The sequence below is a fragment of the Taeniopygia guttata genome, chromosome 5 (genome assembly GCF_048771995.1).
Source record: "Taeniopygia guttata chromosome 5, bTaeGut7.mat, whole genome shotgun sequence".
Classification (NCBI taxonomy): Eukaryota; Metazoa; Chordata; class Aves; order Passeriformes; family Estrildidae; genus Taeniopygia; species Taeniopygia guttata.
In genome coordinates, this window is record NC_133030.1 from 33,714,255 (window position 1) to 33,735,212 (window position 20,958).

General features: G+C 35.1%; 2 protein-coding genes across 21 annotated transcripts in view; one reads left to right on the forward strand and one right to left on the reverse strand.

The window, feature by feature from the left end:
• The window catches only part of AVEN (apoptosis and caspase activation inhibitor), an 81,762-nt gene extending 67,910 nt beyond the window's left edge, over positions 1 to 13,852 (forward strand). Inside the window, exons 3-6 of the mRNA XM_030274534.4 lie at positions 7,406 to 7,476; positions 10,915 to 11,010; positions 12,435 to 12,795; positions 13,407 to 13,852. Coding sequence (XP_030130394.3) covers positions 7,406 to 7,476; positions 10,915 to 11,010; positions 12,435 to 12,795; positions 13,407 to 13,525 — 647 coding nt within the window. The 3' untranslated portion in view covers positions 13,526 to 13,852. The remainder of the gene's footprint in view (positions 1 to 7,405; positions 7,477 to 10,914; positions 11,011 to 12,434; positions 12,796 to 13,406) is intronic.
• Positions 13,853 to 13,924: 72 nt separating this feature from the next.
• RYR3 (ryanodine receptor 3) overlaps positions 13,925 to 20,958 on the reverse strand; it is a 195,754-nt gene continuing 188,720 nt past the window's right edge. For all 20 annotated transcript variants that reach the window (XM_072930138.1, XM_072930144.1, XM_072930137.1 and 17 more), the window contains 6 exons: positions 20,583 to 20,717; positions 18,448 to 18,604; positions 17,360 to 17,424; positions 17,156 to 17,256; positions 15,570 to 15,621; positions 13,925 to 14,856 (listed from right to left, as the gene is read on the reverse strand). In XM_072930138.1, coding sequence (XP_072786239.1) covers positions 14,761 to 14,856; positions 15,570 to 15,621; positions 17,156 to 17,256; positions 17,360 to 17,424; positions 18,448 to 18,604; positions 20,583 to 20,717 — 606 coding nt within the window. In that variant the 3' untranslated portion in view covers positions 13,925 to 14,760. The remainder of the gene's footprint in view (positions 14,857 to 15,569; positions 15,622 to 17,155; positions 17,257 to 17,359; positions 17,425 to 18,447; positions 18,605 to 20,582; positions 20,718 to 20,958) is intronic.

The window sequence follows — 20,958 nt, forward strand, 5'->3', positions numbered from 1 at the left end:
TAGATTTTTTGTGGGTGGAGGTACAATATGAAATAAAGGGGACTTATTTTATTCCTGCATTTTCTGGACAAGTAAGCTGTGAAATTAATTTTGAAGTTTTCAGACCGAATATGCTGCTTACAGAAAACAGTAGTAATCCTAGTGTAAATTTATGCAATGCAGCTAATCTTAGCTACCTAAGAGCACTTTATATCTAACTGCATGACAGTTAGATATTAAGTTCTCTTAGATGGAAAAGTGAAAGAATAAATCTGATCCAATGATGTTGTCACCTCCTGGATACCATACAGCACTGTTTATACAGGAGGTATAATGAACAATAATCTTAATAAAGAATAATGGGGAGGAACTTTTCTTAAATAGGACAAGGTAAAGAACCTAGGTCAGTGAGTGCCAGTCTGCAACTCAGCAAAAGCTACTGATATGCAGTTTCTGTTATTCTTTCTTATATCTAGCATGATATGAGGTATCTAAACAACAGTAGTTCTTTTATTGTGTTTTTGAAATGCATATTGTATTTAAACTTTGGATTTGGAAACACTGTAAAAATTGGTCTTAGTGTGTACTTTGGGAAAAATTAAAACCTCCCTAATGAAGGGCAGAAGTTCTCTTGCCCATTGTGGGATATATTTTTTAGCTACTCAAATATCAAACCTTAGCAGGATAGGATGATGAATTATTTGCAAGCTGTACAATTGAAAGTATCAATGAAGGGTGCTGTTTCAGCTTTAGCCTCACTTCACTATAAAACTAAACTGTTCATCCAAGCTCTCATTTTGTTTTTAAAGTGGTTGTGTGAGCTTAGAGGTACTGTCTGCCCCAAGGTCTTAAGGGGGTAATTTTGCTTACTAGAATGCAGAGGAGTGCATCCCTCTCTGCTCTTTGCATCCTTCAGTGCCCGTTCTCTGTGGCTGCCGCACAGTGGTTCCTGTAAATAGGCTGGGCAAACCAGGGATCTTTTGGGATTACCATCTTTCATTCTGATTGAATGTTGTTCCTCTTAGAGTCTTTTCTTTTCATGATGTCTCTCCTGACAAGCCAGAATATAAGAGCACCTTGTGCCAGCAAATGCAAATGGATTCCTCTTTTGAGTTCTACAGTTTGATGTTATGCAAATCTTTCTTTGTGGGTGGGAACCTTGCCATTTCTTCTTTTCTTCCCAGTGTTGAATCTCAGCTTTGCTTCCTGATATGGACATGTGCTGGACTGACTTTAGTTGTTTATATGACTAAGAGCCAGACCATTAGTTCCCTTGGACTGTCAGTCTGTGTAGATCACAAACTCTTCTGTTAAGCTACTTTTTCCTCTGTTGCATCTAGTCTTATCAAAATATATGAGCTCTCTCCCTTTTACCCAAAGGAGTTTCTGTCCCTACCCCTAGGAATAATCACAAATTCCATTGATCTTGTGTATGTGCAGTAATTAAGCTTCATTTTTATTATTAGTTATGCAGCTATATTTTCTTTTTTTTTTTTTTCCAGCCTACTTGAATGATACTGTTCAAAAAACAGTATGTTCTGCGGATTTATAAACTTTGTCTAATATTGCAAGTTGGCTGCAGTGACATTTAAAAATCACTAAGTATGTTATAAATTAGTGGCATGAAAAAAAATGACACTAGAAAATGTCATAAAGCATCAGGAAAAATGTAAATATTTAAGGTGACTAGCTTAAACATAATGAAAAGTTTAAGCTTACCTATGGGGAAATCAGTAACTTTAACCTTAAATATAATTTTATTGTTTATTCAGTAAAAAAAGTGAATACTGGAGGAGATGGGATTGGTGCTTATGAAAACCAGGCTACTGTAGTTGACAGAAATATTGAATATACTTTTTTGTTCAATGCATTTTAGTTTAATATTTTGCATTTTTGCAGCATTCCAAAAGCTATAGTAATGAAGTAATTAATAAAAAATTACATATGAAAAATAGTGATAAACTTAAGGAAATGTGGGAAAAAAATAGAAAAGGGAATTTTGCATTGGCTTGAAAGAACACAGCTACAGATTAAAAATAAATTTGTGAATTGCCTACTTTTCCTCCTTATTTTTTTTGCAGAAAGATAGCCAATTAAGAGAAGAGTAGAGCTCTAAAGGTAAAAAACCCCTAGCTATTTGCTTTAGTTTAGGGTTGGTTCTACTGAAGCAGACCCAAGGTCCATCTGGAGACACCTGAGCTAAGGTACCTGAATGTACTATACTATAAGCTACTCTCCCACATACTTTCTTGACCTGAAATAGTTTATGTCTGAGGGACACATCTGAGCCAGATGTGCAATCTTTGTGTTTAGAAATAGCTGTCCTATATCCCTTCTTGCATGTTGTGCTGTCTGCACTATCTGGTGGCATGGAGTCCCACAATCCAGCTTCAAGTTATAAAGATTTGCCACATTTTATCTGTTTTGAATCTGTTACCTGCTGGGTTCATTTGCTGCCTCTAGGTGAGAGGAGACAATGAGCAGTTAGTCCCCATCTCCCTTTTTATGCCTTTTCCTGTTTTCACATCTTTCATGTTCCCTTGGTTCCCCTCCTTTGGCTTAAGGCACTAAATTGCTTCTGATCCAGAATCTGTTCTATGCCTTTTCTAATGTTGTTACATTTTGTGAGACTGGGCTTGGGAAACCAAGTCTCCACACAGTATTCAAGGTAATACGTGATAGCGGTGCAATGATGTTCTACATGCTGTTCACTCCTGCCTTTTTAAGAATTACACAGAGTTTGCTGCTTTGCACACTGTGTAGCACTGATTTTGATTTGGAATGGTGTTGGTTAGCTCTAAGCTTTCTTTGAGAATTACTGCCTGTTGCATTTTCAGTATTGAGCTTCACTTGCCATTTTAAAATCTGATTTCTCAGTCTTATGGAGTTCTTCTGTTCTTCACATCCTGCCTTCATCTGCACTAACACATGGTATCATCAGCAAATTTTGTTACTTCATTTTCTCCTCTTCTCTTCTGTTTTAATTGAGGGAAGAGATTAAACAGCTAGAGCCCCAGAGAATTGCACAGGTTGTTTCTTTTGATGTGAAAATTGGCAATTGACTCTTTTCTTCCTACTTTAAGGTAATTATTTATTCATACAAAGCCTCCTCTTTTTTTGCTGCTCTGAAGTCTTGGATGGGAAAGGGAGTGGGATGTCAGTGAGAGCTTTTGGAAGTGCATGTAAATTGTATGAACTAGATCCTGCTTATGTGCATGATATTTTGGCTCTTTCAAGAAGCTGTCTTAGATCACGAGCAGAACTCCACATGCCATGTTGACTCTTCCCCAAAACACTGTATTTATATGCATAGCCATTAAATTTCTGATAGTTTCTACTTTGCCCATCAAACACATTGAGCTGGTATTGCATAGTCTTCTGCAGTTTCCCTTTCACTGTTCCCAGTATCCTTGAGCTGTCATTTGGGTCTTTAAAGCTTTAAAGGCATTCCTGTTCCTTCTGTCATATTTCTTAGTCACCTGGCATTCATAAAGAAGCAAGTGTACTACTGTTTGTTTTTCTGAACCTCTTTTGGTATAAATTTATTTGTTTGGTTTTCCTGACTCTTGTTAGCCTCTGCATTAGAGGCATTCCTGGGGGATTTTTTTGTGTGTAGTTCTGCAGTTTTTTCTTTTTGAATCATTGTGTATTTTGGTACCTGTTGGCTTCACCCTGCTTCTCCTTTGAAAAAAAATTGGTATCTGTCTTTAATTTCAATAGGCTGCAGTTCCTTTATGTGTTAAATTAGTTCTGTTCTTCCTGACCAGACACTCTTTGTTCCAGAACCAGCACTGATTTCAAAAGATCCTTCCTTCTCACTCCTTTCTCTGTGGCACATTTTAAATCATTTAGCCTTGGTCAGATAATCCTGCTGTTTGGTCAGATGTTTTTATTTTAAAATGTGATTAGTAGTGTTGCATAGTTATGCCAAAGAATATTGTTCTTTATGAATCTGATTACAAATATCATGTATAGTTTGCAGTGCAGGCTACGAATATCCTTGCTATCAGTCTTCTATGGAGATAAGCTGAAAGAGTTGGGGGATTTCAGCCTGAGGAAGAGAAGACTCTGGGGAAACCTTATAGCACCTTTCAGTAGCCAATGGGGGCTAAAAGAGAGATAATGATTAAAAAGTGGATTTAGAGTATAATATTTGCACTTGCAGCTCTTCTTTACAGCCATGGCAATCTTAGAAGGATCATGTTAATTCCTTGCTATTCTCATCCTCAAATTTCATCTCTTAAGACTACAGAGTATTTTTCCTCTGTCTTCAGTAATGTTTTTTTATGATTGAGAGAGGTTTTAAATTAACAAAATCATTCCACTAATAGCATTTTTCCTACTGAAAACTGGTTTTCTTCCATTTTTTCTATTTTTAGACTTTAAATTTCACAAATGAGAAAATATTTACTATAGATTACAAGTAAGATGTGTTTTGATTCTGCTATTCAATGAATACTTGTAGGAAAAGATAATTGGGGTAATGAAAAATAGAAAGATACCTTTTATTTAAATAAATTGATTTAGGTTTATGATATATTTGAGTGGTAGGAAAGCAAGGTAGTTTAGTTCTGCCATTTTCATAATAATTTCACATTTTAAACAATGAATAGTATTGTTTAATATTTGCTTATCATGACTGTTACTAAAGACCATGAGTAAGGTTTACTTGAATGCAATATTTTCAACTATTCTGTATTTGAAGGCCAAATGATACTTTAGGTAACATAAAATTATTCTCAAGAAAAAAAATTGTTTTTTATGTTGAAAGTAACTCAAGAGTTATTGCAAGTGGTTTGATTACTATTCATGGAATAAAAGGTTATTTTCAGGGTAAAAGAACTTGTGAAAAGATAATTGGTTAGACTAACATTCTCATTGACATAATTTGCATTAAATATGCTACTGTGAATTGTAGTTATGCTTTTCCATTTGAAATGCATGCTTTGTTAACTTACATAAAGAGCCTAATTAAACTACAGTTTAAGTCATACTCTTTAATTCAGCAATACAGTATCAAACTGAGGATCCGTGATTGCCAACTTTGTGAGTGTGGACAGTCATAAACCAGTTCTTGACCCAGTGGATTTTCCAGATGAAGTAGGTTGATTTAGCTACTTTGCATCTGATCATTCTCGGATACTGAAAGCATTTAACTAATCCTTTAGTTTAATTTTACTCTTTTATAAGATTAGAGAAACCTATTTCCTCCTTGAAGCAGTATGAGCAATAACTAGAGCAGTTTTGGGAATATGGGAAGAAAGTACCTCTGCCTTTATTCTAGTAGTTGGAAGACTTTGAGGACTGTTTTGGTAGGACTTCTTTGCAAATGTAACTAAATAGAGCCTTTAAAATATGAGCTGTTAAAACATTAATTTTCACATTTTCATACCCATTTTAAAATCAGGAGACTAATATCTTTATTTCTTTGGTTTTCAGAATTAGTTATTATGTATTAGCTCTTATGTATTTAGCAGTACTCTAGATATTTTGAAACAGAGGCATTTTTCCTCTTGTGCAATGAATGGGGAGGTGCCTTTGTCAGTAGTGAGACAGCTGTGAGTGCTCAAGTCAAGTGTTTGCATGTGCAGATAGAAACATAAAGATATAGGGTCTTATTTTTTCCACACTGCTGAGCATCCCTCGAAAAAGTGTGGAACCTGGTGTTTTTATTGTATGAACTGAACATTTGTAAAATTAGCCACCTTATTAGATATCTAATTGTTAATTTCAGTGCTTAGTTTTAATAATTGGCACTTGTACTGTTTGATAATGGCTGTTTTCAACATAGTAATCTCTGGAGACACTGAAAGTAACCCAAAACATAGGCAATCAGGCAAAGTGGTATATCAGCACAATCCCGCTGAGCCATGTTAGATAAAGCAATTGAAAACAAAGAAATACTTATTAAAGCTGGGCATGTAATGGCCTTAAATATTTATACAAATATTCAGCTGAGAAGGTCACTTTCTTGCTGTAATGATTCTGAAAATTATTGTGGTGAGTGTGCCAGGTATTAAGTGTTACTAGCATATGAGTATATTTGCATACCCAATCACCATACATGAAATGCAATAAACTAGAAGTGCACGTTAAATATTAAAAAAACAAATTATAATTCACAGCAAATAAATTTTAAATTCTACCGGAGACTCCACAACCTCCCTGGACAACCTGCTCCAGTGCTCACAGGAAAGAAGTTTTTCTTCATGTTTTATTGTAACTTCCTGTGCATCAGTTTTTACCCATTGCCTCTTGTCCTATTGCTTGGCACCACCAAGGAGGGCACCTTGACACCCTTCCTTCAGATGCTGACAGAGAGTGATGAAATCCCCTTTCAGTCATCTCTTCTTGAGACTGAACAGGCCCAGCTCACTCAGCCTTTTCTCAAAAGAGAGACCCTCCAGACCTTTAACCAACTTAGTAGCTCTCTAATTCTCAGGATCACATTTCATCTCCTTCATTCTGCATGGCTTTTTTTTTTTTCTTTTTCTTTTTTTTTTTTTTTAATCCTAAGAGAGCTCCTGCAAGTTATTTATCCCTAAATCACAGTTTAAGAAGAAACATCTTAGATTTCCCTTATTCTGTACCTTTGGCCATCATCTTGCAACCCTTGTCTTTCATGTTTCCTCTGTTACAGACCATACTTAATTTTTTTGAGTTACTGAAGTTCTTCTATGGTTTTTTTTCAGTAAATGTCTAGGTCTGTCTTTTATAACACAACATGGGGCTGCAATAAAAATATTGCTTATCAGGCAAAAGGATATTCCACTATCCCTTATAGTAAGAAAAAGTTTCTATTGGCTTGAAGGAATGTAATAGGTTAAAAGATTCTGTAACTATGTATTTAACTTAATTAATCCTTTTTAAGGATTTGTTTTAATTCAGTACTTTTTGCATACGAATTGGAATTTGGGGTTCAGTGCCTTTTTCTGATGATGTGCTGGAGGAGGGAGTAGTAGGAAGAGAGAGAATATAGCTATCAGACACCAGAAAGTCTTTATTTGGCTTGTACAAAGTGATTTAAAAGAATATTTATAATTTATTTTTAGAAATATTTCCATATTAGTAAGAGAAAGTCTATCTCCAGAACTTTCAAAGCTGTTCATAAGACATTCCCTCTGTGAATAGTTTATGTATTACTAGTATGTTGTCCAAACTGGACCTTTGAATGGCATATTGGCATGGTACCTAACACCTCATCATTCAGTTTTGTATTTGTTGTCCCTTTTTAGTGCTGTTTTGCAATAAGTGTTTAAAAGTCCTATAGAAGTTAGGCACAAATAAGTTTAATATTGTGAATACAAGCAGCATTAATAAGAGGTGAGGTTTATTTCCTGAATTTACCTCTTTGGAGTTGGGAACTTCAGAGAAAACATTTTTATTATTTTTTTAAATAAATATATTTTTTATTTCTTTCCCTTAGGAAATTCCTTTACACAGTTTCGATTTGCTGATGAGAAGGAATGGGATAAAGAAAGTATATGCCATAAGCAGGTAACAGAATTATCATTCAAATGATTTTATATAGATAATCACCTCAGACAGAATATCTAGGCAGCTGTGCCTTCAGCAACAAATTATTAATGCAACAATAGCACTCTTTATTCTGTATATTTTATCGACTTCTCTCTAATGCTAGAGGCTCTTGTGCTTGGGCGTCATCCTTTTGTTTTCTACTGAAGACTAATCAAAACCACAGGCTCAGTTTTTAAGTTATGTTGGGAGGAAAGAACAAGAAAGCCCTTCAGTGAAGAGAAATAAGGGACTGTCTCTTTGCTTTACTGACACAGGAATTCAGCCTTCCTTTTTCAGCTGTATTTAAGAGAAAAGTGTTTAATAGAATGACTATAACAAAACCTGTAAGAGTACATTCATATATTGGATTGTGAAGCATTCCAGTTCCTTCAAATTAACAGTTCATATCATCTGGTTGGAACTTCATGCCCTAAATAATTAGGATTCCAACTAGATTTTTTGTATATGAATTCTTTATGCTTGAATAAAAAGGAGCTTAGCAGTAGAGGTGTCTTATTTTCTCTATCAGGATACCTTAAAGTGTCTCAATCTCTGCAGCAGTCTTCCTCATCCAATTCACCTAAATTTTTGAAAAATATATGCTTTTGTCTTCCAGGCTTTTCTTAAAATTGCTGTTAAACTCTGCTTGAGTGTCTCTTGTAACATGCACATGTATTCAAATTTTAAAATTTTGCTATTTATTTTCTAAAATACTACAATAATTATTCCCTGGAAAGAGGTATTTAAAGGTACTTTAGGGTTGCAAAGTCAAATTAAAGTGAGGAACTAAACCCAAATACAGCATTTGTCTAAACCATCACCTGTTTCTTCAGTGGAACACAGGCTTTCAGTGACTATTTTTTTTTTATCGGTTCTTCCATTCCTAGTGTGAAGGATGGTGTCAGTATCCCAAATAATAATTTCTTCATAATTTCCTCAGAGGCTTTTCATTATAGCATTTAGGTGATTAGAACACAATAATTAATTCCTGAATGGCTAAAGCCATTGTGAGCAGACTGAAGCTACATGTTGTCACCATTGCCCTTCCTTTGATTTCTTATTTTAATCCAGAATTCTGTCCCAGATGGTTTCATAGCATTATCTAATTTTTCACATTGTCTCTGATCTTCAGCCTGATATCTCATTTTTTTTATGACCCATCTTTCTTTTCCCAGGAAGGCAAATCCAAGTCTAATTTTCATCCTAGATACTCTTTGCCAAATTCCTGGCCATTGCCTCTTAACTCACCTGTTTCTAGTTCTTTGCCTGTCTACATTATGTACAGTATTAGAGAATTTTAAACTGAAATAAATTGGTTATGAGGAAACAGAATAAAGCAGACTAGTTGCAGAATTATTAGATATTTCTCATTCTCTATCTTTTGTAGAAAGCGATGGCAAAGCATCAGTTTCAAATGTGGAATGGAAATGTTACAGTGACATCAACAATAAAAGAATTTCAATTTATTAAGAGTACTGTCTTTCATTTTCACAAAAAGTAGATTTGCTCAATTGCATATTGATAAAATGCATTAAAAGTCATGGTTTCATTCATACCATGGTCTGCAATTGAAAAAGCAGAGTTATTAGTCATTTGGATTTTTCAATAAAAAAATGACAATTCCAGCAACAAAGTATGCCTCTACTATTTTTTTTGAGCAAATCATGCTATGTGCCATGAAATGTTCATAATCTATTACGTACTGCTTTGATCCCTTTGCATTTTATTAGAACACCACTTCTAGAGAATTCTCTACTTAGTTATCAAATTCCTTCTTCTATTATATCTCAAAATACCCCTTTTCCTTTACCTTCAACATTTCCTCCTCTTGCCTATCTCCACTTTTTTAGCTTCATTTGCAATGTTCATTCATGCTAATATTTTTGTAAGTATACATAGCTCTTCCAAAATGCACTTAAATATTCGTTATTCAGTTATACCTTTTAGAAATTTTGTGTTACCAGATTCATACAATTTCCTTGTCTTTTGCAACTGTGCAGAAGACACGTTAAATCCTTAATATCTGTCAAAATAACTTATTTTCTGAACATCTAGTTCATTGCTGGGCAACAAGAATTATTTGCGAAAGACTTTGTGAGGTTACTTTCACCAGTCAATCATCTTTGATGGTGATCACTAATCCATTGTAAAATGAAGTTCTCAGTACAGAAGAAAAATTCTTACATCAGGTATTTTTTTAGTCCTTTTATTCTCATTACTGGATACCAGACCCTGAATTTGGATACAAGAAACTGTTAAATTGACTGCATTGTTTCTTTTAAAAATTTATTTTGATTTTGCAAATATACTGTGAGAATGCACTATGTCTTTGATGTTCATTCTTGCTTCATGTGCAGGTGTTAAAAGCCTGTTAAAAGGTGTTGACGGGCTTTTGGAAACAGTATGAATTTCTTTGACAAATCTCTTATGATATGTCCCAAAACTCTCCGAATTTATGAGTATTTATTCTAAATTTCTGTGCCAGTCTACATCATATTGAGAGGGGCAAATTTTTGTCTCTTCAAGTGAGATTTGGAAGCAACTTCTCTACTTCCATGAAAATACAGACTTCAGAGCATTAGACTGAACTTAAGCATTTTGTTGTCAGATTTTAAAATATGTGATGGATATCAGATTTATCTTTGCCAGTTTATCCATGGTGAACGTGTTCAGAATATTCTGTTGTACTCTGAGCTTGAAGTCTGTTTTAAAACTACTGAAATCTGGTCTGTTCTGTAGAAACCAGAAATATTGCTGGTCCATTTTGTGTAAATTTGGTTTTTTAAAAGGGTCAAGAGAAAAGGCAACTTCAATACCTGTCGCAGTAATAAGTTCTCATTTACCAGCAGTAGCATATCTTTCTGGAGTGTCATTTTAGAAATAATTGTAAATATATACTTTGCTGCTTTTGGAAGTATCAAAACATTTGAAAAAATGGGGAAGTATGAAAAGGCTTCTGTTGAGGCATTAAATTTAGCCACACAGGAGCTGCATGGGATGATTGCTTAGGAAATAGTGGCAACTCATTAAATAATAGCATTTCACACTGCATGAAAGCTTCACAGTTCAAAAGATGTTTCAGCTGGAAAAGCTTCTTATGCCATTGTTGACTTCCTGGACTATTTCCTACTTTGGAATTTCAAGGTATTGTCTAAGGACCATTCTAGCTATACCTTGTTTTTAAACCTTAAGGGATTATATGCATTTTAGGCGTTTATATGTTGTTATTTAGCCAAGCTGCTTCATAAAAGTGTGTTTTAAACTATTAATTTGTGTATTTCATTAGATTTATTGAATGTATGTGACAAGGAAATGGAATACATTAAAATTCTGACGGTTTTTGTTGGTGGATGTTTTTGTATTTGGTTGGTTGTGGGTTTTTTTCACAAGTGTACTATCTGTTGTATTGTGTTTCAGTTCTCTGCACTTTCTGTTGACTGCCAGTCTTTGGTCCAGGCCCTTCAGGAGTTGCCTCTACATCTGAGGCTGAATATAGCTGCTGACCTTGTGCAGGTAATGCTGTGAAAGTTCACAAGAAAATGCAATTATTTTAGGAGAAATAATGTGTGCAAGAATGATAAGTCTTCAGACAGAAGTAGAATGTATTATATAAGTAAATGCATTTATTTAGATGTGTATCAAGTGGCATGTAATGGAGGATACCCCTCTATTGACACTTTTTGTGTGCCTATTTGGCCTTAAACAAAATGTCTGGATGTGCAGTATATTAGATTTTAAATCGCGTATTGAGTGTTTGATACGGAATGATTGCACTGTTTTAGTGTTTGCTTCTCTTGTTAGCAGCTGTTAAAAGTTTGCACCAAAATTTTGTAAGTTCTTTCACATTCTTCCTGCTAAGTATGTTAATTGTGATTTAATCTTCTACATAGCTAATATCAACAAACGTGCTTTTCTCCATGAATTAATCCTGATAGGTAAAACTGTCAATTGTACAGGTGAAGGAAGTATAATTTATTCTCCAGTGGAAGGATAGCAGCAATATTAGTAAAGTGTTCTTTCAAACTGTGAAAAAGAAAACACTATTGTAAGGGAAAAAGAGCCAGTGACATTTAAATATTAAGAAAAAATTCTTAAAAGGATCCATTTGTCCAAGCAAGACGTATGGCCCTTACAGAAGGTTTAAGACTAGCCCTAAGGAGGACTTTGGGTGCGAATGAAAAGCTCAGCATTACTCAGCAATGTGCGCCATGTTTCAAAGGAAACCTGACCATCAGGTTGGGAGAGGTGTTGGAGTGCAGAGGAAGGCCACAATGTTGATCAGAGAACTGGAGCACCTCTCCTGTGAAGACAGGCTGAGAGTTGGGACTCTTCCGGCTGGAGAACGGAAGGTGCCAGAGAGGTCTTCCAGAACCTTCCAGTACCTAGAGAACAGAGCTGGAGTGGGACTTCTCACATGGGCATGTGTAGATAGGACAACCCTCCTTTAAGCTGAAGGAGGGTTGATTTAGATTAGATTTCAAGCAGTTCTTGACTGTAGGAGTGGTGAGGCACTGGAACAGCTTTCCTAGAGAAGCTATGGACTACCTATCCCTGGAAGTGTTCAATGCCAGGTTGGATTGAGGCTTTGAGCAATCTGGATTAGTGAAAAATTCCCAACCCATGGCAGGCAGTTTAGAACAGGTAATCTTTGAGATCTCTTCCAAACCAAACCATTCTATGATTCTGTCAGTGCTAGTGTTAGCATATAATCTCATATTCTCTAATGAGGTATAAAAGGAGTTTGTATTTTGCATTTGCTTTTGCAAAAGTATCAAGATAACTTTAGTTTACTTTTGCTTCTTAATTCGATTCTGGGAAAATTTCATGTACTTTATTAAGTGATCAACTATAGCAAGTATGAATTATAATTGAAATTAGACAGAATAGTAATAACAGATAATCATTATAAGGACTCAAGTCCTTTCTTGTACTCATAGGCATCAACACCTCTAGAGATCCCACAGATGAAATCTAAAATTTTTGAAGATGGGAAGAAGAGAGAGCAGCTGTTCCGACAGTCTCTGGCTCAAAGTGAAACCGTGTTGGTCTCCCATCCTCTTGGTAATTCTGTTGCTCCATCAGAACCTGGGAGTAAAAATGGCTCTGGGAGAAATGCAGGAGAATCATTTCAAAGAGTCCATCCACTATCAAATCAAGACACTGACCATTTGGATGAAGAACTAGATCTTCTCCTGAATCTGGAGGCTCCCATTAATACAGAAAATAGACCTGCATCAGGTACATTATCCTACAGCATATCAACTGAGAAAGATTTGAAAATGGATTGTAAAGAAAATGGTAAGTTTTCTCCCCAGCATGACCTTATTTAATTTCCACTGCTCTCCATTTTGATGTTTTTGAATTTTCGATTAGCCAGTCAGTAGTCTGCTATCATAATCTGTCACACTGCATTTCATTTATCTGGGGCTGTGTTCTGGCCCATTCATTTTCAGTTTTAGGTCCTCACTAACCTGAAGTTTCACCATTGTCAGTTCACTTTAAACATTAAGTGAAATTCCTCTGTGAGACAGCATTGGGCTTATGATTTAGCAAAAACTTAGATTTTTTTTTTTTTTAAAAAGTGTACTGCTAGTGAATTTTATTGCAGGGAAGATAAAGTATTTGTGTAACTTCATCAACCTTTAGTTCACTGTGCTAATAGTGTACAGAAGAATTGACAGCTATTTCTGATGGCTTCCCTTAAATACTACTTTCAAACTTTACTAGCATTGATTTTACAAAATGAAGTTGTGCGTGGAAACTATTTTTGGAACATGACTTGCTGCTCTTCAAGAAGGAGGGATTTTGTTTAAATGCAGTCAGTTGTGTATTCAAAGTAAAACAGTGGAGGACAGAGGTAATATGGATTTGTTTACAGATATTCAGTGGTTTTGTTTTCACTTCTCTAGAGCCTTTAAAAGTAGATATGCCTGAAGACAAGGGCACATCATCACAGCAGCAGGAAAATACATCTAAAGATGTTACTGAAGAAGAGCTCGAGGATTGGCTGGACAGCATGATTGCCTGAAGCTCAAATTTCCTCATATGAATAATTGAATATAGCAAACATGTAGAAACTTGAATCTTTCTTTATCTCCTTGTTATTTCCTTTCTCTGTATGCCAAATGCCTGTTTTTCTTTGCTGGCACTTAAAATTTTGTGCAACCAAAATTAATTTAGAAAAGATTGAAAATTGTTGAAGACTAATGATATTATTAAAAAGGTCTAAAATTTGTGATGAAGTGAAGAGTTTTCTTTGCTAAAGAAGCAGGCTACAGTGCAGAAAGAAAACAATTATTTCAGCTTGTACTTGCTCTATGTAGTCCTTAAAATAAAGCTGTGGATGAACAATGAATATATGTGTTTTTAGTTACTATTGTCACAAAAACTCAGTATTGTAGAAAAATGGGAAAAATGACAGCAACACTTATATTTGTTTTTTGCAGTGGGCACTTTTTATTAGAAGGAAAAAAAAAAAACATAACCCTAACTTCTACTTGCAGGTGACCATAGAGCATTGTTTTATTTTGGCCTAAGATTTAAATTGTGTTCATTTTGATACAGTGTATGTCTTTTAACAGCAGTATCTAATAAGCTGTTATTGAAGGTAGTATATAAACAAACTTTAAGTGCAATTTGATACAGAAAGACAGAAAAGCAATACAGGTAATGGATCTGTTCATCTAGAACACTAACAAAAAGTTTGCATAGCTATGTCTACAGAAGTTTTAAGGCACTTTAATGTTTCAAGGTTGGCAAAGTGTTTGAAAATGATCTCTTTTTAACTGCTTAAAGCTTTTCAAACTGTATCTTAATACATTCACTAGCAAATACTGTAGGGAAAAATGGGACAGCAGTTAGTTGAACTATTTTTTCTGAGGTACGGTCTCTGATGTTCAAGTTCTTCAATGTCAGATGTGCAATTAAGATGCCTTTTAGCCCTTTCAACTGTACTGCCAAACACCAGGTTAACGATGTGGTTAAAAAGTTGTTCTAATTTTAGGCCATGTTTGAACTGGAAGGCTTAAATTAATCTGGCATAGTTTTTGCTAATTAAAATTCCAACAAAAGACCTGTTTCATATGTGGTAGGTACAAAACGCCTCTGAAATAGTGTCAAATTTTATATGTGTCTTGAACTTTGAAGACATTTAAAGCAAATACAAGCTGTGAAATTATGCCATGAAAAGAACAGATTTTTTTTTTTTTTTTTTTTGTATACTGGATCTTAGCAGTTCATTAATAAATCATTTCTTTTGTGATATTAGCCAAGTTGATCCTCATACTGTTTTCGGAAGCAATCCCCTGCCGGGAAAAAATCCCAACATCTTTCTTGGTACATCTTCCACACAAATGATTCCTGAGAATGAGAAAGAGTATTTATTTTACCAGTCATTGTGCAGTTAGTGCTGTAGATAAACTTTTAACAATAACCACATACTGTGCCTGCTACCATGGAATAGAATTGTGAAGACACTGGAACTCAAAATTTAAGCTCTATTAGTAAAATATCCATGTATAAATTAATCAGTCTATTTATATCAGAGCAAATGTGTTTTGTTTTGACAACAAACAAAGGTACTTCTGTAGTGTTTGCCTAAGAGCTTCTTATTAATGAGAAGATAAAATTAAGTTCTAGATATTTTATTATTTATTTGCCTTTAGGGCCTAACAATGCTAAATATATGGTCACCCAAATACCTATCTTCACATATGTATAGATTTTGACTATCAATATAGTAGCTTAACTACTTAAACCTCTTGGGAATAAACAACACCTGGTGCATTTGAGATTTTCTACTCAGGGATAAGTTGACTGTAAGAGTACTACGAACTGACTTCTGACAAAGTTCACTGCTGGGTAAAATAGCACAGTGCAGCATTCTCCCCCTCCCTTTTGTTTTAACCCTTCTTTGCTTTCACTGGCAGTAGCCTCTTGGGGAGAGTGGCATCATCCACACTTCTCAGTGGTACATCAGTTCCACCTGCTGGTACACAGCCACAAGGCTTGGGAATATAAAATTGTTGAAAGATAAGCTTAATAGTTTTTCTTATATTTTATTTTCTACTCACCTGGCCAGTATGCTCAGTTTCATCCTTGTTAATTAGATACATTAAGAAGAACCTGAAACAAGCACATGAAGTGGGTATTAATGCAGGGAACATTGTACCTCTGCCTGACCTTTTATAGTCTGGGGTATGTGAGGAATATTATGCCAACCAGCAAAGCAATGACACTGCTAGGCATCTAAAGTGCTTGATTTAAGGGAGAAAATTCTGTCCTGAAGCATGTCTCCTGTGAAAGTGCTAAGAGGTAAAAAATCTATAGAAGTAGAAAAATACAGTTTAGCATTTCCTTCGTTTCAGTGTGAGGAGCAATACCTGAATTAGGCATATGCCAAACTCTGAGCACATATGATCCAACATGTCACCTTGGAAGAGGTTACTATGGCTACTGCATGAGAAGTGTGGCAAATACTGAGCTGCACCAGGAGTTCTGAGCACTGCTGCTGTACAGCTCAGTTCTGAGCCTATCCTTCCCCAGCACCTGAGCTCAGTCAAATGTTGAGTGCTTCAACTAATTAGGAAGACTGTAAAGAACCAACTGTGGTCTGTTTAGAGGTAATACTACTCATGGTTGGTCAGTTTCGGTGCAGTGAATTTGGAATGAGGTTATGTGCTTTCATTGTGAAGGAAGGAAGGTACACTGATTTTAACAGTTGTCTAATTAAGGGGTAATTTGGGTAAAAAGATTGTTCACTATATACTCTAGTATGAAGAAAATTGCCATTTTTAATTTACGGTGAATTAGAGGTTCTGTGTAACAACTAAGCAATTTGATATAGTAAGAAAAGCTTGGATGTTGTAGACTGGTAAAACTATGGCTATTAATAGAAATTTGAATCACATTTAGCAATTGATATTTTTTTTTTTAAAGTTCAGAGAAGTTCAGATGCAGTGTTCCAAAGCCAGATTGCTATAAGATTTCACCAGGTTCTCCTTTCATTCTGCTTGTGCAATGCTTGTATAATTAATTATCTTTGTTGTCTGAGTAATTAATGCAACAAGAATAATTTTTTTTAATACCCTCTTAGGTCTGCTCTATATTTGCTAATGAAAGTTGAAACTCTTGGGAGTTTGGTATAGTCTAAACATGTACAGCTCCTGACTGCTTCAAGGTTTCAAAACACTCCACTGTCACTAAAGAACTATAGGAATGGAGTCAATTATTTTTTGGAGCTTATCTTTAAAGAACTTTTTAGAATTTGTTTTGGTTTGGGTTTTCTTTTTTATCAAATTGAAGCTAATTTTCTATGATCTCTTCAGCATTACCAAGCCACCAGAAGTCACAACCAAAACTTCCACACTAACGCAACATACTAAACTGTCCCCTACCCTTCCTCATATCTGGCTTTCCTCCCAGCAGAATAAGGAGTTGATGTGCCTTCTGGTCTCATACTACTAAGGTACCTCATGTGCAAGGTGCGCGCTTAAAGGTAACCATTAGTGTGCAATAGTGGAGGGGAGACCCTAAAGGAGAGGAAGTAATCCTCAGCTTTGTAGAATTCTGGCTTGGGATTTTCAGCAATGTGTGCACCTAAATGACACTACATCTGAAAGGTCTCTTTATCATAATTCCAATTGTAAAATGTACTTACAGATAGTTTGCCAAGTTATGTTCTTGCAAAGTATGTGTTTCAAAGCCATGTGGGGTTGTGTCAAAGTAGTCATTGCCAATTCCACAAATAAAGCATTTGGTCTGAAAGCAGAAGTTGTGGTTACAGATAAATTTTATCTCAAAAACACTAATTGGTGACAATCTAGGTGAACGAGAGCAATGAAAAATGTAACATGCTTCCTACCTCCATGTCTTCCCTCACTTGTTCTTGCTGGTCTCTTAATTCACCAAAAGCATCAATAATCAGACCTATTTCAAACAGAAAAGTAGCAACACTTTAGTACTTAGCAATATTCATATTGCAAGTAATGTCAGTCCTCCAGTGTCTAGAATTTAGTGTACTTTTACATACAGGCACACTCTTGAGAGTGGAAAGACTTTTTTATGCTTTATTATAGTCCATTTAACCTTACACAACCTCATCTCTTTTGTTCCCATTAATAAAATTAATTTTCACTCTCCTTCTCTTTAAACTCTTATATCCCAAGTTTTTTTCAATATAGACAATATATGTTCTGCTCCCACAGCCCACCTTGGACAGTTAATGAGTCTGCTTCACATTTGAAGCATTACTCCTCCACTTTCAATGTTTTAAGAAAAGAATTGGATAATTTTGGAGACTATGATATTTGTAACTTTTTCTCATTATAGATATGCTACATTTTTTTCTTTGCCACCAGCTTGCCATAAAACAGTGCAATTTTTTCCTAACAGCCTTAGAAGAGTTTATGCAATGAGTGTTGAATGCTGCCCATCACTGAAGAGGGGTCTTGTTTCCTGTAAACCACAACTGCAAACCAATTAAAGCTGCAAATCAACCTCTAAAGAAAGGAGGAAATGGCTGTGTGGCCATGGTGACTTTCTCCATGTTATTTACTGTTTCCAACTGGAAAGTCTCCATTCCCCAGTCAGCTGTGGTGGTTCCAGGCTACAAGTGGGAAGAGTGTCTTTGGCAAGGCTCTCCCAAGTTTAAATGCTTAGTATAGGAGAACAGTGATCCTGCATATGGTTCATCATTGCTGGATGGTTAGAAAAGCGTTCATAAACACCGCAACCCATGTAAGTAACATTCCTTGTGCTTTGATTTTGTGTAGTACTGGGAAAAGGTATATTATGTATGAATTAATATAAAATTATTACTTTCAGAAATAATGATTTTATAAACTCAAAAATAAGTCTTTACAGTAGTACTGCTAAATTTACCTCAAATATAAATACGGTTTTCAATGGTGAATTAATTTTGAACAAGTCTACTAAGGTAAGTGATGGTACCTTGAATAATGGCCAGTAGGATAACAATGACAAAGAAGAAAAATGTGATGTCAAAGACAATTCGGTACATTTCATAAGGGTCTCCAGCAGGATCCTCAATTTCATCTCCTATGCCACCACCAGCTCTTACACCCACATACATGTGGAACAGGTAACACTAAAAAAGAGAGAGGAATATTATAGATATATTTACCATGAATATTCTTTTAGGGTTGTTTTTTTCTTTTCTGCTCTGCTAATTCTCTTGAAATGTTATAGTAACAAGAACACATAATATCATTTCTCATGGATCAAACACACTGCACCAAAAATCTGATACTGTCTTAACACTAATGTGATTCCACCTTCAGGTACACTTACTAAGAGGGGGAGTCAGCATCAGCTGAGTGTTACCTGATCCTCACTCACTGGGTCTTACTTTCAGACTGAGACTATTTTGGAAGCATTTTCTTGTATTTGTTACTGTATTCAACTATATTCTACTCCTTATATTGATTTCTAAGGTTCTATCTTTCTCTGAGTAAGAAGACATCTTTTAAAGTCTTGCAGTGAAGTTTAGAAATGTGGAAAATATTGCCATAAAATAAATAGTGGGATTTTCACAAGTAGATCTACCTGTTTGTAGGTGGTTTCTAGATAAATTAATTTTGCAATACTAGATATCTGATTTATTATATTGTAAATTGGTTGTGATCTGTGAAATGACCTGTGTTCAGTTCAATGCAGAAGAAATCACTTTACAAAAGTATTGTCATATTTTTGAAGATATAAATCTTAATTGAAAACCTTTAATAATCTGTATGCTTAAGCTCTGTAAGTATTTTGGAATGGAATCTTCTGCCAGAGTGATAAACTACTGATATTGCTCTATGATTGGCTACAGAATCTTGTAAACCACCTTCAGCCACAGTAGGGCTTAAAACGAATATCAATCTCTAACCATAGCCAATTTTCTGGAGTCACATTAGACATCAGGATGTTAAATAAAGAGTATAAAACCTGGCATTAGCAAACACTAAACAGAACTATGGATCCATTTTATAAGACAATTTTACTGATGAGATAAGACATAAGACTAGATAGTACTAGTTCAATAGTACTTAAAAATCTAGCATAGAATTTATTTACATCACTTAATAAAGTGGTTTAAAATGTAGCATATTTTTATTACTCTAATTATTCCTACACCTATTTTATGACCAAACCATAGTATTCAGCTCACAAAGTTTGGGCAGGTTTCATAATTTCTGTAATTTGCATGTCTAACCTGCACTGAGTGTTTAAAAGAAAGTTCAAGAATAGAAAGGAATTCATTCCGTGAAGTTAGTGATACACCTCTGAGGTATTTTATTCTATCTTTGGTGTAAAATGCAGAGCAGAGAGTTTCTGTTCCTTAGGAGATGTTGGCTGGCCCCAAACTCAGGCTATTGCATTTTTAATACCTGAATTTATGTTTTCTGTATACAGTAAGAAAATCAAATTCTCTTTGTATATTAATATATATCTGTAGAGTATGTGCTATTTTGACAGAAATAACAGTCAGTGGCGATGAGTAGAAATCAGATTGTAATTGGTATCATAAGATTATCACCTATTATAAGTTGGAATTTCTGCATTCTAACCCTTGACTTCTTTTTTAAGATTAAATTACTAATTTTAATTTTGGAGTAGGCTTTTATAACTAGTGCTAATAACATCACATAATTCATATAATCTAAATAAGGACAGAAAGAGCGTGTATACTTGCAAACATTGGGAACAAATGGGGTTTCTTTGTTGTGACAACACAGCTGCTTTTTGAAACTCTGACCAGTTTGTCCAGAAATTCCTTTTTCACTTTGAGGGTTTGCCATCCTCAACTGTAAAAGCATCGTGGCACGTCATAAACCACAGTATTTAGGAGAAAAAATCAGAATACCTTCCTATGTGTCCTCTATTTGCCATTGAGTTTAGACCATTGGAGAATGCAGAGGGAATTTCAAGACTATTCGTATTTCCAAAATGACAAAATATCAAGAAGAACAACCCAATAGATTTATCAACAACCACATCCATCCTTACTTATCATTCTGTCTAAAGTAACCATTTGAAAAGTCAGGATCATATTTGAGGCACACAGGTCATGTTTTAGTTACCGTCATCATGTCATCACACTTCATGTCTGGTTCATCTTCATCTTCACTTTTGTTGTAGAATTTGCGGAAGAAGTTGAAAGCCACCACAGTGTAAAGGTACACTACTACAGCCAGGAGTCCCACAGTGAGCACAAGCTGTTTGTGGAGACATGACATGAAAATGGGTTTCCATATCATTTTGTCAGAAGAGACATGCCTGCTTGGTGCATTGCCTTAAATATTGAAAATTAGTCATATTGTACCTTTCAGAATAAGAAAACTAAAGACAGCAGTTATGTGTGTATATCACTAAAGCAATTTTTTTACACTCTTTAGTTTAAAAGTTTAATTATAATAACTTGAAAGACTAGATATACAATAAAAATTATATAATGAA